Source organism: Psittacula echo (genome assembly GCF_963264785.1).
Source record: "Psittacula echo genome assembly, chromosome: 1".
Classification (NCBI taxonomy): domain Eukaryota; kingdom Metazoa; phylum Chordata; class Aves; order Psittaciformes; family Psittacidae; genus Psittacula; species Psittacula echo.
The window spans coordinates 9,407,610-9,424,894 of record NC_137735.1 but is presented as its reverse complement, the minus strand read 5'-3'; the positions used below and the strand labels follow the sequence as shown (position 1 = coordinate 9,424,894).

The 17,285-nt window shown below is 39.7% G+C and overlaps 1 protein-coding gene across 4 annotated transcripts in view; it reads left to right on the top strand.

The window, feature by feature from the left end:
- Nucleotides 1–17,019, top strand: part of ZFYVE28 (zinc finger FYVE-type containing 28) — a 147,462-nt gene extending 130,443 nt beyond the window's left edge. For all 4 annotated transcript variants that reach the window (XM_080624071.1, XM_080624070.1, XM_080624069.1 and 1 more), the window contains 5 exons: nt 1,804–1,958; nt 2,527–2,643; nt 3,463–3,567; nt 14,159–14,262; nt 15,209–17,019. In XM_080624071.1, the coding sequence (XP_080480197.1) occupies nt 1,804–1,958; nt 2,527–2,643; nt 3,463–3,567; nt 14,159–14,262; nt 15,209–15,340 (613 nt within the window). In that variant the 3' untranslated portion in view covers nt 15,341–17,019. The remainder of the gene's footprint in view (nt 1–1,803; nt 1,959–2,526; nt 2,644–3,462; nt 3,568–14,158; nt 14,263–15,208) is intronic.
- The last annotated feature ends 266 nt before the right edge of the window (nt 17,020–17,285 follow it).

Sequence of the window (17,285 nt, the reverse complement as noted above, 5' to 3'; positions counted from 1 at the left end):
CCATGTTCTTACATGACCTTTTCATTGTATTGAACACAGACCTTTGTATATGGACAGGCTTACTATTTTATATATTATATATCCCCTATGGAAAAGCAAAGGAAAATTTGAAAGAGAGAATTCTCACTTGGTTCTCAGTACCTTTAATAAACCTCATCAGTCATGGTGCTGAAGGAACTGTAAACAGAACTAGTATCTTTTTACAAGATTTTGCTTTTGTTATTAGCAATAGATAACATTAACAAAATGAGCTGCTTGCAGACCTGCTCTTTACTGTGTCCCTGAAAGAACTGGAAGCCAGTTAATGTACTTATGCTGCACATCTTCCATTGATATTTCTATCAATAACTAATCTCCAGTATTTATTTCTTGTCAGTTCTGGTTTTACTAGTGCTTTTAAGATTGTATGGTCTGATAATTTCATTTTTACGTTTTAAAGGATTATCTGCATAGACTACACATTGAATTCCAAAACTGTATCCCATAAATAAGTACAGATGTTACCTGTGTGTTTTATCCTTCAGTAACTGTTCATGTACTCTGCCGTAGAGATGGGATCTGCAAGGTACTGGCTGTTTTGGCACCTAATGAGAGCAGATTGAACTTGGAATGTGTTAGAAACTACTTCCTTCATTATGCACGCTATTTATGCAGTCAGTAACTTATTTTTAACATAGTAGCTGTCTGCGTAGTAAACTGGAGCCTGGAGTTTTGGCCAGCCAAACTGCAATTATAAGTAATTCTTTTTTTTGTAATTATTAGCAAGATTCATTTTTTCCAGTATATGGGGAAAATAGTTTAGTGTGCCTCAGTTTCTGACTGTAGTAAAAAGGCACATCTCCTTTGGTCAACGCAGTGAATCCTTAGGGCTTCAGTGTAATTACATCCTGTGCTTTACTCCCACTTAAGGGTCTTTCCATCAGCAAAGTGCTACTTTTTCCAAAGTTAACTGAAAATAATTAAACAAATAAATAAAAATAATCTTGATTTACAAATGGTTTAGGTAATTCCTGATATTTGAAACAACTGGATTCCTACCAAAGCTTCCCTGGGGTCTCGGGTTCTTTCAGGCTTCCTCTCCATAAATGAGGAGGAGGAACAAGGGGTGGAAATTGCTGGTAACTGTGCATTTGGTTTTTAAAAGAAAGTTTAAATCTGTAGGAGACATTTGGCGACGCATTTTCATCTCTTTGGAGCAGATGAGCAACTCTTCTACAATAGTTTGACATTTCAGTATTTCCTACAGTTAGGTATATAAGGAGACTAATCTACCTCTCTACTGTGTCTATTGTATTTTATCACTGTTCTTCCCATTTTTCTTTATGTAAGGCTATATATAGATTCTATTCTCACTCTTTCAAGGTAACGTAATTCAGGAATCTTTTTTTTTTTGAATTAGCTTCCACACTAATAAATTTCGAAGCTGACTTCAGAACTGCCCTTCGCATTTTTAGGTCATTTCTGCCCTTTCAGGCTTTTGGTGGAGTTATGGTCTCAGGGCTGAGCTTTTGGAAGTTAACATGAAGAATGGTGCAGCACTTTGTGATAGCTCAGAAAAATGCAATAAAATACAGACAAGTGATTTTCTGCTTGAAAGTTTTTTTGCAGCTATGCCACAGAGTGAAAATCAAACCTGATGGTGATCAGTTGCATGTTGATTAACTTCAACAAGAATTTACAGCAATTAGTTCCAGTTTGCTATAGAGCCTTCCCTGAGTCATAAACCCCTTAGGATTTGCTGAACATCCTGAGCAACTACGCCAAGATTTACAGTACTTCACTTTTTTTTTTTTCCTCTGACAGCAGTTTAATGACAAGTTCTTGTTCATCTGATGACATCGATCAGGAAGAAATCCAGCTCGCTTTGCAGGCTGCTAAAATTGCCACACGAGAAAAGATCAGATCCAGATTTCATGGCAGTAATGATCTTATTCACCGCCTTTTTGTCTGTATCTCAGGTATGAGAGTTGCCTTTTGTTCTGAATATGACAACTATTAATCTTTCTTTTTTTTGCTGCACGTAAAGTTATGATAGAATGCACTAGAGATGCATTACCTTGCAGGAAAACGTTTTAGGGCCTTACCTGCAGATTGGTCTAGAAGGACCTGTTGCCTGATGGGAACTTGCAGAATCGAGATGCAGACATCTTAAACCTGTAGTGATGAAGAGTTAGGGTGTGCAACAGGTTTGACTTTGAAGTGCTTTCTTTTTCTTGGTGATGCCCTATGTGTTCAAGGGAAGAAACTTGATGTAACAGTTGTATTTTGATGCAAAAAGAATCAGGTTTCCTAGCAAAATACAAGGAAGATATGTATCAAATTGTAATTAGCACGAATGCCAGAATATAACTTTGCCATTGGGAAAAATTAGTTTAAATGTTTAATTTTTCTTCATCACATGAGTAAATTATCCCCTCAAAAATAAATAGAAGGCCATTACTGATAGCAGCAGGCAAATTTAAATACTTTTTTTAAGGCTGGTGTAATAGTCCAGTAATGGTTTATCTGTTTTCTCAAAATCCTAAGGTGTTGCTGACCAGCTGCAGACAAACTATGCTAGTGATCTGAGAAGTATCTTAAAGACCTTGTTTGAAGTTATGGCGACCAAACCTGAAACAGAAGACAAGGAAAAGCAAAAGAAAGGTGAAGACATATAAACAGTTGTTTTCTATAGTGAATTTTTGGTTAAAGTTATCAGACAAACCTCTGATCCAACCCAACTGTGCAGTCGGATAATGCACAATATGAATGACAATACTCTATTATTTGTGGTTGAAACTTCCACATTTTTATGGTAGCAGGATGCCATGATGTGAAAAGAGACTGGAGTTTTCTATTGGCAGGAAAAAATAGGGTTAGATAGAATTGTTAAAGAGAGCATCAAAGAGCTCCTGAACATTCAAATGAGAGTAATAAAAAACCTGGAGCTGTAAAAAATTATCACTAGGAAATATATGTTAGTCAATAGTACTTGCTTGGAATAATTTCTAATGGATGAACTATTACATTAAAATTAAAGGTGTTGCCAAAAGTAAGCATAAACAAAATGACAGCATAAATAAAAGTCAGGGACTCTTGTCATTCATCTGGGGATGAAGTTTCTCTTTGGGGTATGTATGTGTGTGATTCATGTAGGGAATCTCTAGTTGGTTTTCATAATCTATTCTTTATAAGGAATCCAAGTTAAGAATTGGGAAATAAAGTACAGGATGCAGCTAAACTGCTAGGATTAAGAGGACTGTGTGTCCTGTAATAACAGCACCTTTCATTTCTGTTGTCATTTGAGAGAAAAGTAACGGAGACTTTTATATCACTCTCTGTCAGTGTAAAAAGAAAAGAAGTGAGAAGTCTAAGAAGGTGCATATAGGTGCTACTGTAATCTAATCCAGATGTCCTAACATGAATGCTTTGAGTGCAAATTGGAAAAATAAGAATTCAAGTACTTCTTGGTTTGTTTTACAGTTAATCAGGGTTTAAGGAGTGCCGCATTGGAAGATTGTGCTTTATGTCAAGAAAGTATTTCATCCTCAGAACTTGCAGCAAAAGCCAGAGATGGGGATTTTGAAGGTACTCTCTTTTATTCTGAGAAATGAAATGAGGCAAGTGATGTGTGTGTATATATATATATATTAAAAAATCATTAAAATGAAATCTCTTTCAATGTTTGGCTCTGGAAAGTGACTATAAAATGTTGTCATAGTATGGTTTAGAGGCAAAGTCAAATGATAAACTCAAGCATGTTTGTTTCGGGTTTTTTCAAACAGCCTCATGAAACTGATCTACAAACTGTCATATCCACTATGAATTCCTTTGTATCAGAGGAAAGTTCTGTATAGAAAAGGCTTTAATACAGTGTATGGTATTACATCTGACAAGTTTGAGGTCTGTGTAAGATGCAAAGCCTTAAGAAAGGTCCTCTCAGCCAAATCTAAAGAGATCTTTGTATCATTTGCTGTATGTGGAATTTTTTTTCCCCGTGGTAGAAGTGCCTCTCATATTTCCTTCACTTTGTGTTTGATCAAAATATTTTGGTTACTGTTTTCATATTCTTCACCATACTACTTCAATGAAAAGTTAGTTTAGGTAAGTTAGTTGAGGTTACTCCAGTCTCACTGAATACATGTTAAAAGTGAAGTGCACATGTAAGTCTCAAAGTTTTGATCCAGATTCAAGCAATTCTGAGAGCTCAAAGGTTTTGTTTCTCTGGCTTTTAATCTGAGCTGTGGCAGGAGTGCTTAGGAGTCAGTTATGGACTATAGCCCTGGTATGGTAAATGTATAAAAAAATGGGATTAAAATGTATTGGAGCACTTGCAGCCAAAGAATAAGAAAAAAGGAAGTAGATGTATGAGATGGAGCAAACAAAAAAGCAATCAGCTTGGATCTTCAGGGCTGAGTGGTGGTTTCAGCACACCAGGAGTCCAATTATCAGAGCTGTGGTATCTCTGTGGTCAAGTGAGAAATACAAGAAAACCATCAACTGTGAAACTGTATCTGAGCTTCCCAGAAATTCAAGTGTGCAGTAATTTCCCTGTGCTTTAAAACTTTGATCTACTGTTGTCTATTTGTCCACAAACACTATTGTTCTTCCAGTGAGAGGTTTTGAATGCAGGATAACTGAGAACTGAGTGGTAAGCAGGGGATGGGAGGGTGACCCACAGAAATGCTGGTTCGTGTCATTTGTAATAAAGCTCAGAAATCATGGGGCAGGGGAAGCTCTTCAAGATTAAGTTTTAGAGTAATGCTACATAAATTATTTTGTGCTTATATAAACCCCATGGTTTGCTTGCTCACCCTTTTTCTGAAGCTGCAGGCTAAAGGATCTCTAATCTGTTTTGAATGGCAGGGCTAATTCATGTATAATGCAGTGTAGAAATATCCTCTCTTCTGGAGGAAGATGATTTGGTGGCAGATAAATAGCTATTCAGTAGTCATTTTAATTGATTTTTCCATTGTGCCATAATTCAGAATGTCACAGAAGGTACAGTAAAGAACAAATCTCTAAGCAAAATCCTTACCGTGTATAGGCTGTATTGGAAAAGAACACAAGAGATTATTAATTCTCTACCATTTCAGTTCATATTCTTTTGTTTTGGATCAATACCTGATGCTGTCAGTGAATTTGACTTGCAGAACTTGAAAGCAAAGTGTTCTGAACTGCAGGATGCTGAATAACTTTCTCACAGCGGACATACGTTTTGTCAAGGCAGTCTTCACTTCCCTGACATCTTATTCAGCTCTTCATGGCATCTGCTACTGGCATGGGGAAGGCTTTATGTTTGGAGGAGCGTAGCCTATGGCTTAGGATGTTGTCTGTTGAAATAGAGTACAACAGTCTGGGTGCTTAGATGGTGTTATGGCCACACAGGAGTGTGGTAAAGGGCAGTCTTTAGAGTTACAAGGATCCCTGCAGTGCACAGACAGTGTGTATCAGCTATGGTAAGTGAATGGTGAAACCCAGCCTGCAGTATTAATAGCATATGCAGGTAACTAGAGCAAAACCAGCCCCCTGCCTGCAGGTGTTTCATGTATGCCTGCGTGATGGAAAGCAGAGCCTTGTGGCATAACCAAGTCCCTTTTGAATAAGTAGACATGGATGCCGGAACAAGCTTGGCTGCCTTGGCACAATGTTTTCCCATGCTGTAACACAGCCTCTAAACAAAGCCATTTAGCCAGCGCTCTTGCAGGTCCTCTGGTTTTGATATCCGTGCCTGATCACTGGGAAGTCTGAATCAATCTCCTTGCAGACTTTCACTAGGAGTCTTACTTGGCTTGTGTGTAAGTAGTTATGCTCTAACTACCTCCTTGGACAAATCAGTACAGCTCCTCTGATCAGGTAAACTGACTAGTGTAGTCTTACTACACTAGTAAGACTCTTATTTGGCCTTAAAATTTGGTGATGGCAGGAATTTTCTGTATCGCAGAGGGTGCTAGGGACCATGGAGATGAGCTCCACCCTCCAAACCAAAACAAACCATAGGAGTTCTACAAAAAGGGGTGTCTGAAGTGGGTCAGTTTGAATTTGTGGAATCTGTAGAAACACCCAGTCTGTCCACTCATGCTCCATATGTTCCAGGCCCCTGTCCCTTCAGGTCAGAAGTTGTCATTGCTGGCAGCACTGTACAGATTTTTCCTGCTGAGGTATGCAGTGAAAGCTAATGGTATACATGGCTTTGCTGTCCCTAAGGCAGCCAGTATGAGGCTTAAACTTACAGCAGTGTTTTAAGCTCAGCAGCCATGTGTCTTTTCACTGTTATATCACCTCCCCACTTACCTCATTTTTGCTGGTGACTGGAAGCAAAAGCCCATGATATTGGGTGATGTTTGGATGCAGGTGGAAGATGTCTGGTGGTTAAGGCAACCTTTGCTGCATGAGCATTGTGCCCTATTTCTTGCAGCAAGCCTGACAGCTTTGTCCTTCAGACTAAATCTGGGCACAGGCCAGTATGGGAGTACGCAGTTATCACCATAAAAGGAGTCATCTCAAAGTCTGAGTGTTGCACCAAAATTAATTATATCATTTTTGGTACATCATTTCTAGACTTCACGTCACTCAGTGATTTCAACTGTAAGTAAAACCAATTTAAAGCAAATGAGCACATCAGTAGCTCCTCCGTTCTGCCATTGTGGTACTGGAATGGGTCGCCCAGGGAGGTTGTGAATGCTCCATCCTTGGCGGTGTTCAAGGCCAGGTTGGATGAGGCCTTGGGTGGCATGGTTTAGTGTGAGGTGTCCCTGCCCATGGCAGGGGGGTTGGAACTGGATGATCTCAAGGTCCTTTCCAACCCTAACTATTCTATGATTGTGGTAGAACAGGAGTGTGTATCAAACTGAGCAAGTCCAACAGGCAGCCTGCCAGGAAAGCATTTTCCAATTATCAAATAAATATCTCTTACCAAAAGTGCTGAATGTTTATAGACTGCATACAATAAACAGTAATTAAAAAAGGCAAGCCCAGCAACCTGAAAAAAAAATGAATAGTTTTAAGATTATACTGAAGGTTCTAGCCTCTACTCAGATTATGAAGATGAATCACTTGGTTTTGTCAGATTTCTCATTCATATTGTACATAAAACCCACCAGCCGGTCTGGGTTGTAAAACCAATATGAATGTTTACTATGAGACAGCTGACATGGGCAAGGGAGTAAGAGTTAAATTTTGTGACCTTCTGAAGGCTGAAATACAATAAACTACAGATAAACTGGCATTCCAAAACAAAAGCATTTTTGAGAATACAGATGAGCCTGTGATGTATGTGTTCATCTGTGCTGTCCTAGTGCTCTAGGACTTTTTTGAGGAAGCATATTTATTTGTACTTCTGCCATGTATGTGCCTGGTATCATGTCTCTAACCCCAGCACAAAACTTGCTTTGTATTTGCCAACAGGTTCCTGTATATATGCACAGATACATACACACAGAGTAGCTTTTTTTTGTTTGCTCTTGTTAAGGGGTTTTATGTATTCGTTTCTTTACCAATTTGTAAATGTGATAAAGCGTAAGTCCCTGCTCACCATATTTGGGAACATTATGTTAATCTTTGTGAGCTTGATGATTTTTAATAGTGAAATTTGGCAAGTTGGGGGTTTGTCCATACATGGGTTTTAGGGTAATTTGTTACTTGGGAAGATTCATCTGTTGCGATTGAGGGAAGCTGAATGTTTTTAATGGTCAATGTCTTACAGATGGGCTAAGAAAGTGATTTGCACTTCTTGTCTAAGAATAAGCATCAGAAGATTTTCTCAAAGAAAACCAGAAAGCATTACGAAGCTGTTGGTGCTCTATGAAAATACTTGCTATAGCATCTTGGCTCTCTCTGCAACCATACATTCATCTTGACTCCTTATCCCTCTAGCATCTGTACAGAACTGCCTTGCTTGCTACCACCTAGTTGTAACTCCAGCCTTAATGGATTTTCTGTGGCTGCCAGTACAAATATCTGTTTGTGCCAAATGGTGTTAGGATCTGTTTGCTGCACAACAGCATGCTCTTTCTCCTTGATCCCTTTCCATCTCATAATATTCCAGCCCACCCACTTTAGTCTAGCCACAAGTCCTCTCTGCTCTCCAGTCATCAGCTCAAGCATAATTCAGTAATTTATATTCACAAGGCTCAAGCTCTTGTTGCAGTAAGAAGCCACAGGGTCAAAAAAACCCACCCATGCTACTGTATGTGCAAAATCTAATCACGATGACTCTAGAATTAGCTGTCAACTCTAGCTGAATACTTCAGGGTTTTTTTCCTCCTCTATATGCCAGTGGCTAATCTATTATTTATAATGATGACCAGCAGCACCTCCTCAATGAAAGAAGTTAAACTGTTGTACAGTTCAATGGCCAAACTTATTCTATCCACATAAGTTTTTACTCTTTCCTTATTCAACAGCTCTGCTCACTCTGTGCAAGAGAAGAATCTAGCATCCAGTTTTCCATACTGAGGCAATGTTTTACAATCAACTGGACATATTGAATCGTGCATGTAAACTTACCAAATTTTGATCATGTTTAAGGTTGTGTTGCATTAATTTGGTCTGACTTACTTTTCAAGGACTTTCTCAGGGTACTGTACTGTAAAGCACAGGTTTATTCAGTTCCACAATGACATAACTGGGATTTTGATCAGGTTTGAATTAGTCTGTCCTGAAAATACATATATTGACTGTTCTTCTGGTGTATAGGATGTAAGTCTACCTTATCAACTTGCATCTAGTTTATATTGGTTTGTAGCTCTTACAGGGAAAGAACCCCAGTAATGTTTGTATGGAAGATCCAAGTCTCCAGTCCCTATGATCTGAAGTAAAGATTTGAACCATATCCCAGTGGAAATCAGTGTTTTCTATCTCAGTTGTTCCATTTTACATCAATAATTATTTTGGCCAAAGAATGAGCTGCTCATCATGTGTTTGTACAGAACTGACATAGGACATTGCCATTCAAGGTTGTATTGAATCAGACAGAGCAGATACTTGAGCTCAAGTCTGCAGAGCTCCATACTTTGGTGAAACCTTCCTAGATTTGCACAGAAGCTCCATGCTAAGAAAGCTGTCTGGTAAAAGCTATACTTGAAGCTATTAAGTCTGTGCCTGTTTTCTTCCTCACCCTTGAAATTTTTATCAAACAATATTTTTGAAGCAGAAAATTTATTTTTATTGAAAAACTTCAAGCCAGCTGTACTCAACAGTGAATCTACTGAGCAGGGGTAGATTACTTTGCTACAATTGCCTCCTAGAAATCTTATATGAAAGTCAGAGATTAACCAGAATGACATGTGGAAAATCATGTGATAAGGGACAAAAAGGTTCATCTTACTGTAGCAGTTGAAGTGAGAGGTAAAGTCACATCACCTGAGCTCTCTACTTTCTATACTTAAAACTAAAGAGCTCCAGCAAGCCCATCTGACCTTTTTTGCAGCTATGAGGGTAATGTGCTTTGATGGCTGTAGCAGTGTTAAGTTCCACAGGCTGCTGAACAGCCCTCTTTAGGTTAGTTTGGTAAAAACATAATCAGGATTATGATTGAAGTGCACTAAAAATCTAAAGCACATCAATGCAGGAGGAACTATCTGCATTAGGAATAGTTGATCAAAACAAAAGATGCAGAAAGGGTCTTTTCTGTCAGTTGTCTGGTGACAATGCGCAAGCTTAGGGTTTCATAGCTGCTCTTCATCAGCTATCCATGGTGTGCATGTTTCCGGATTTGTTTTGTACCAGAGTCTAGATTTGCTACATTAAACTTTCTGCAAGCTCCAACAACTGTGGAGATTGTTTCCTCCTCACCTGAGTTTCTCATTTCTCAGCACCACTGAATGAACTTAAGCTTTCTGCTCTAATGTTGTTTCAGTCAACACTATTGATGGACCTGGGTCCAGGCTCCCTTCCTCTTGTTCTGGAACACTGAGATGTTCTCCTTGTTTTTTGTAGGATTAGATGAAACAGCAATAGGTCTGTTGCACATACCTAAACCACATTAATTCACATGTGCTTTTGAACAGTTTACAGTGTCTCATGGTTTTTTTAATGATGATTATGGGTGTTTTAAGGCTCCAGCATCATGGATTTATGTGAGATTTTTAACTTTTTTAAGAGAACTTTTTCAGCTAATGAGGTTGCATAGACATGTAAAGGTGAATTGTAAAAACTATACCGTAAAAGTAATAAAAAAGACCATAAAATTCCATGCTTTATGAGAGATCATAATGCCAGACTTTTTTAATAGTTAAGAGTATTAAGTAGTTGTTTCTCCTTTTAAAACGTGTTTTTTAGTCTTTGCCCTATTTAATTTTATCTTGTGCCTTTTCCTTTCACTAAACTTGTCTCTTATTCATTTAAATACTTGTTTCTTTTCCTTTCTCTGACTTTTTTTTCCTGTACATGCTTTTAATGTTTCTTCATAAAATTTACTTCTACAGTCTTTCTGTCTCGTTAATCCCTTCCCTCCCTCCTCCTCTTTGATGTTTGTGTAATGGTCTTCATCCTTTTCCCAGCTGACTTCTCTTAACTCGCATTGCATGATAAAGCAGTGGGCCAGTTAGCCCACAAACAGGGTTTTCCCTCTATTCCTTGTACAGATCCCTGAAGCACAGGCAGATAGTGCTGTAGAGACTGGATGTTTCCATTTGCTGCTGCATGCAGAGCTAATGGAGCAGCGTAGCCCAGAGGAGGACTATAACATAAAAAGCCTATGGGTGCAATGCTGCTGCCTTGCTTCCAGCATGTCTTCAGGCTCATGCTAAGGGTTTAATCTGTAACTCACTCTGCTCCTTGTATTGAAGCTTTATCCCCTCATGAGACTGCTCTTCAGAGAGTATTTCAAAAACCTGTTCTATAAAAAGCCTGATGACTCAATCATTAATATATGTTAAGTCAGAAGGGCTGCTCCCAAGGTTGAGCAAGATGAGGCCTATGAAGGGGACCAAAGGGTGGGATTCTGTTGCCACTGGGGCTCACGCTGGCTCAGAGAGACCGAGTCATTCAGGGCTTCATCCTTCTTGCCAATATGAGCTTGCTGGCTCCAGCCAGGATCGCATTTAATTTCCAAGTGCATACTCTCAAATTGAAGCCTCTGTGTTTGTATTCAATGCAAGGATGTTTTCAGTCATGACTGGAAGCAAAGGCATAGGGCTAATGGCCCAAAGTTTCTTATTTTGAATGTTATTTCAAGGCTGCACTGCTGTATGATTTTTGGGCAAGACATTTCTCTCCTGATTTCTCCCGACACGCTTAGTGACTATAGCTGGGTGATGAGGAGCAAAGCAATTAACGTTTGTACAGCGTTTTGAATGTTAAAAGCTGTTATATAACTAAGTGTTACTATTTGGGGGTGTGCTGCAGTGCAGCAGATCTTGGTGACAGCAACTGGAATGCTAGGAGGGCACTAAACCCCAGAACCAGCAGGGTACAGGGCTGGTTGTGTAGCCCTGTCAAAGGGCCTTATGTTATTGACTCACTGTCTGGGGCAACATGTGCCCTTTAGCTCACTCCACTGATGTATTCATTTAGTGAATCAGCCAATGTGACACCAATGTGGAGGTGGAAAGAGTCCCTGTAATGTGGGAGAACATTCTGTAGAGAGGGTTATACTGGTTTTATACACTGAGTACCACTAAGTTGTGATTTTTTTTTAAATGCAATTGTAAGTACAGTTTGCTGATTAATTCGTCTGCCAGTCAAGTAATTCTGTCAGCATGAACTATAACTGTGTTCTATAGGATTATTATGAGTTTATAAGGTTGTTATTTATCAAAATAGATTTGCTATTTCTCACGGGGGTGCAGTTTTTATTTAGCACTGGGGATAAATCCATGCAAGGTCAATTGAGCAAATAATTTTTTCAATGTAGCCCTTCAAGGGCAATAAGAGAAATAAAAACAAAGCCCAAATGGTAAATACCTGAGTAGAAAGATGTTTTCTGCTGAGCTCCAGAGTCTTTGTGATGGAGTTGCTTTAGCTTATGGTGTGCCTGGACTAATCAGGATCTAAGAGAAGGAGCGATTAAGGTACTGGCTGCTGCAGAAGTTGTAGTTCATATTGGCGTGTTGCAGGGCCTGTGTTTTGTGTCTTTTCTGTGAGTACTAAAATCAGGAACTAGGTAAAGGTGAACATGGTAGCCCACATGATAATGCAGCTGATAAAGCACCAGTAGCAAAGTAAGCATCTTACCAACCCTGCTTCCATCAGCTCTGCATTCATCTGGAAGGGAGACCTGATAGCATAGAGTTTGAGTAACTTTCTGATTTTTGCTGTCTTTAAAATTAGTGAGTATCAATGGGATAGTTAAATCCCTGAAAACATAATCATAGCTAAGTAGTCTAACAGCAAGTTTTAAACAGGAATATCATTATTGGCTCAGTTATTGTGTTTAGATTATATGTGATAACCCAAGGAGCTTCCTGAATGGAGAACATGGAGATGCTTCAAGGCCATCAGATTTGCCATGGTTTCAGATCAGATTCCTGTGAATCAGGAAAGCTTTTAAAATCAACGTCCTAAACTAGTATTAGGAATAAGTTTCACTTACTATGGGACTAGCTAGTGAGTTTACAGAGAAGGGTGAGGCTTGGAAAGGAAAACATCTTGGTTTCTTTGCTCTTTATGCTTTGACTTAATGTGGCAGTCCTGCTGCTCCCTGCTGCTGAAGGGAACCTGCGTTTGAAGTAGGAATTTGTAGCCTTGTGTCCCCACAGAACCTTTTCTCATAAACTGCTCCCAGGGATGAGGTAAAAGCTCCTCTGTGCAATCTCTGGGGTTTTTTTCATCGCATCGGTTATCTCTTTGCACACAGACTTTGGTTTTGGTTGCTGTTTCTACAGTTGTGATCTTTATCAGACCAGTTTGTTTATAAAGTGAAAGACTGCTTCTTTGAACTACTTCAGTTTCCAAAATAGTTCAGAGGAGCCTATAAAAGCTGAGTCAAGATTCAAAGTTCTCTTTGTTTTTATTAATCTGCTTTTTGAACATTTTCTGCATTGAATGCTAGCTCCTTTTTACTCTTAATTTGACAAACATTGCAATATGACAAACACATGAAAACTGGTCGTGGCTATGTTTAACAATGTAGTGGATTTTTCATTTAATTATCTTCTCTCTGCCTGTAGCTGTAGCCCTGTTGACCTCTGCATTAACTGCACCATATATTTTGTTGCTTGATAATATGCTCCCTGAGGCAGGGATTTTGCTTGTCAGGTTTATAAATCAGCAATTGCATGGGTTGCATACTGTAAATAACACTCAGAGAGAAGATGCATATAGGGAACTTGAGTAAATAACATCCAGCAGTTGTGTTTGCTGTGTCCTTGGATTCCTTCTGGATAAAACTTGCTTTGCCCTTCATTAGATTTTTAACAACTTCGTTAAGCAATCGGCTACGTCATTTCTACGCTTGTAATTTTAGACTCTCTGAGGTCATGTCAGCCTGTCGCTAGCAGAAGCATCTCAACAGAAGCAAGTCTAATACCTTCTGCTTTGCCAAAACCAAATCATTTCCCTGCTTGGCTTTAATGAGTGCTTAGAGAGCTCACAGGAGAAATAAACAACTGAAACATGCTGTTTGGGATAATGGTCGAATTCTTTCTCTGCTAAGTCTCGTACACTTGATTTTGTGGTTTTGCTATAGTTACTGGTGACTTCCAGTAAGAGTCCTAATAGTTTAGGAGACAGTAATCAGGCTTCGAGTTCATTATCTGTAGAGTTGCTTGCATAATTGCAGAAAAGCAGTCAGTCTTTCTGTAGGGAGGGCTGAAGAGGCTGGGAATGATCTCAGCTCTAAGCTTGTTTTGATGCATTGGGTGCATTGACAAAAACACCTGTGATCCAGCTCTGCTTTAATAGTTTCTTGTCTTCATACTTCATTTTGCCTTATCTCCTTTTCCCTGCCACTTTCATTTGAATAGAATATATTTCATTTTGACTGCAAAGCTGCTGTGTTCTGTTTCAGTGCTTGCTGTGCTTGGCCCAAAGGTGAGAGCCTGGCAGAAAAGGGGGAGTTGAGCCCTCCTGGGTATCCTGATCTTGCCCAGCTGTTCACAAAGCACCTTGAGAAGTTGAAATGAAAGCAGCTGCTGTTAGATTTTATTCTCCTTAGTCTCTTGAGGATTTGATAATTGCATGTTTGGTTTTATTCCCTTTTGATTTATGTTCCCTTTTGCTGCTGTGTTTTTGACAGATCCTCCTGACTGGGTTCCAGATGAAGTCTGCAGCTACTGCACTGCGTGTAAGGCTCCTTTCACAGTCATTCGCAGGAAGCACCACTGTCGGAGCTGTGGCAAGGTAATGACTCAGTCAAACAAGTGAGAAGGTCTGCCGAAGAGAACAGCAAATTCATGCGTAAAACAAAACTCAGCTGCACAGCAACATGTGTGCACTTCCATAGGGTTCTCCAGTCACAAGTGGTTTCATGTCTTGACTGTCAACTGCTCAGGTTATGTTTAGAAAGTGGGGAGGAGGTTTTGACTTTTATACAGCAATAAGCACTTGTCTGCTAAAAATCAGAACTCCCTGTTGAGACCCTGGAACAAACACCCCAAATCCAAAGGCACTCTGAGCTACTGCTGTAAGCTTTCATGAGCCGCAGCAGCCTCCACTGCGAGGGGTGGTACACAGCTCAGCTGCAGGGATGGTGTGTCCCTTTGCTTTCTTCCTAAGCCTTTGCAGGCTGACTGTGGTGTGTAGAGCTGCTGCTTTGTGAGTTTGTGGGGGAGGAAGAGGGAGTGAGGAATTAAAAAGCAGTCATGTGCCTCAGGAAGCCAGAGATCTGCAGTCCTGTTTCCCTTGCTGGCTCCTGCACAGCTTAAAAATGAAGAGGGTGGAGGAGCTGTTTTTGTTAACTTTGGAGTGGGCTTGGAGGAGCAGGAACTCTGGAGATCATACACACATCACAAATACTCTCCTAGTCTTCCTTTAAAACCAAGGGAGAGAGATGCTTCTTTTCATCTCTGGTGAAGCTGCCTTCCTCTGTGACCTGCAGAGCCAGACAGGCCTGCCTTGGCTAATGGCAGTGCTTGGGTACCTGTGTCAGAGAGGCTCAGCACACTCAGATTACTTGGTTATTGGGCTATGAATTGCCTGCAGAGGGATTTCATCTGCTGTGCTGAGGAGGGTGGTGTTGCCAGTACACAAAAGCCCAGCAGCATCTTCTCTTCCCATTCTTGAAATCCATTTTGACCCATCCAGCCCTTACAAGGAACTAAAGTGAAATCTCCCTTTTGTTTTTCAGATCTTCTGTTCCCGCTGTTCCTCCCACTCTGCTCCATTACCTCGTTACGGTCAGATGAAGCCTGTCCGTGTTTGCACTCACTGTTACGTGTTCCATGTCACTCCTTTCTATAGTGACAAAGCTGGTATCTGACGTATTAAACCACTGGTGTGTCATGGAGTCTTACACGGACTGATATATTTGACCTAAGCCAAGAATTAACTTGAAAGAGGGATCCCATGAGGGCATGTAGGCTTTGACATCCATTATTATAAATTTTGTACAGACAGTTTTTATTGCATTTTACTAAGCTGCTAAAGGGAAGTATGAAGCGACTGTAGCTCTAAGGCTAAAGTACAGTCTTCCATGAATTTATAACATTAATGTTACGATGCCATATGCAGAACAAATGCACTGTGTGGAAGGAAATAGGGCTTCAAGAATCAAACAAGCATTGCTGCTTATCTTACGCGCTAGGAACAGAGTAGCCAGTTAACCAGGCCATCCCAGCAAATCAGTCTCAAAGCTCGGACACTTCTGTGCTCACCAGAATACCAGCATGGCTGTGGATGTCAGCGCTCTCCCTCCTGCTGCGGTTTAAGTTTCCCATTACTAGATTTTTGCTACCTATGCTAGGATTAAAGGAAAACAATTTCAAGTCCATATTCTATATTGACAAAGGCAAAATCTTCTGTGAATCACATAGGAAGCACTGAAGGTCCTGAAGCAGTATATTTCTGTTGCCTTTCATGCACTGAGCAGAGCAATAACTCCAAGTCGTCTTCTAAAGTTCAGTTTTACAACTTCCAGTTCCATATTTTGGAGTTTTGGAAGTATTTGTAATCTGCATAATTTATACTAAATCCCATGAATAAAAGCCTGACAGAGAGCTTTGGTTTCTATATCAGTATTTAAAACTTAACAAACTTCAGTTACCAAATATTCAGGTTACCAAATATTCAAATACGTATTTTTGAAAGTTTAGCAGCAGAATTCAGTAGATGTGACAAATTATTTCTCTTGTATTGAGGGGTTTTTTTAACTGGTTCTTGAAAGGCAAATACGCAGTGATATATTCAAAAGGTCTTACAGAATAGTCAGCCGGAGAAGGGTACTTCTTGTCCACATTTGGCAGAGTAACTGTGTAAAATATTGCATACTGTTACTTCACTCATGCTAACAACTCAGAAGACGTTTGTATTTATTTGAAACACCAGGGATTAGTTTTCATCTCCACTTGAAGGGGAAAGAAATAAGACTCGTGGATTCGTGCTATGATCTTGCACAAACTATTTGCAGTAAGAGCACCCTGAGCACTGAGGTTTCAAAGGCGTTTGGACATGCTTTGAGTTAGCCACATGAAAAGCAAGACAGTGTGTGCTGTGGTTACAGAGGAAATGAGATCAAGAGTGCTTTGCTGTATCCCCTTTCCTGACTCGCAGTGGTACACACTGTGTTTCAAAGTGATAAATACAAAAAAGGCTGAGGACGTTGTTCGCAGTATCACGCTCGAGAGGGGCTGTCATTCAAAATGATAAAGCAAAACTGGCCAGTGTTGGTTTTTCTTTGTTAATTTATTTTTCTGGGGATATTCCCTTTGTTAAGTGGTTTATTATTCAGTGTTAATGAGCCATATAAGGGTACAACAGTTTGGCACTGCTGTCGTTTTGAACCAGATAAAACAGCTTCACTTAGTTTATGTGGAATGCACAAGCCTTATGATGCTGTTTGTGGACAATGTCAGCTATGATGTGTTATCCTCACCTTAGTTATATTTTATTATTATTTCCCTGAAATCCTTCCCATGGATTCCTTGAATTCGAGTGTCGGCATTCACCAGAGTTTGGAAAGGTGTGGTGGTGGGTGATTGGTGGGAGGTGGGTCATGTGGTGCAAGCAATGATACTTATTCAGGCTTAAATCTCAGGCTTCACATTGCAATGATTATTGCAGGTTTATTTTTAGAGAAAAATAAAGAAAAAAATAAACAACAAATTTAATGCTTCTTTTATAGGATAAAAAATACAACAAACTTCAATTGTGAAATAAATATGCACAAAAAGTTGCTTCTGTGAAAAAAGAAAATCTTATTTAATGGA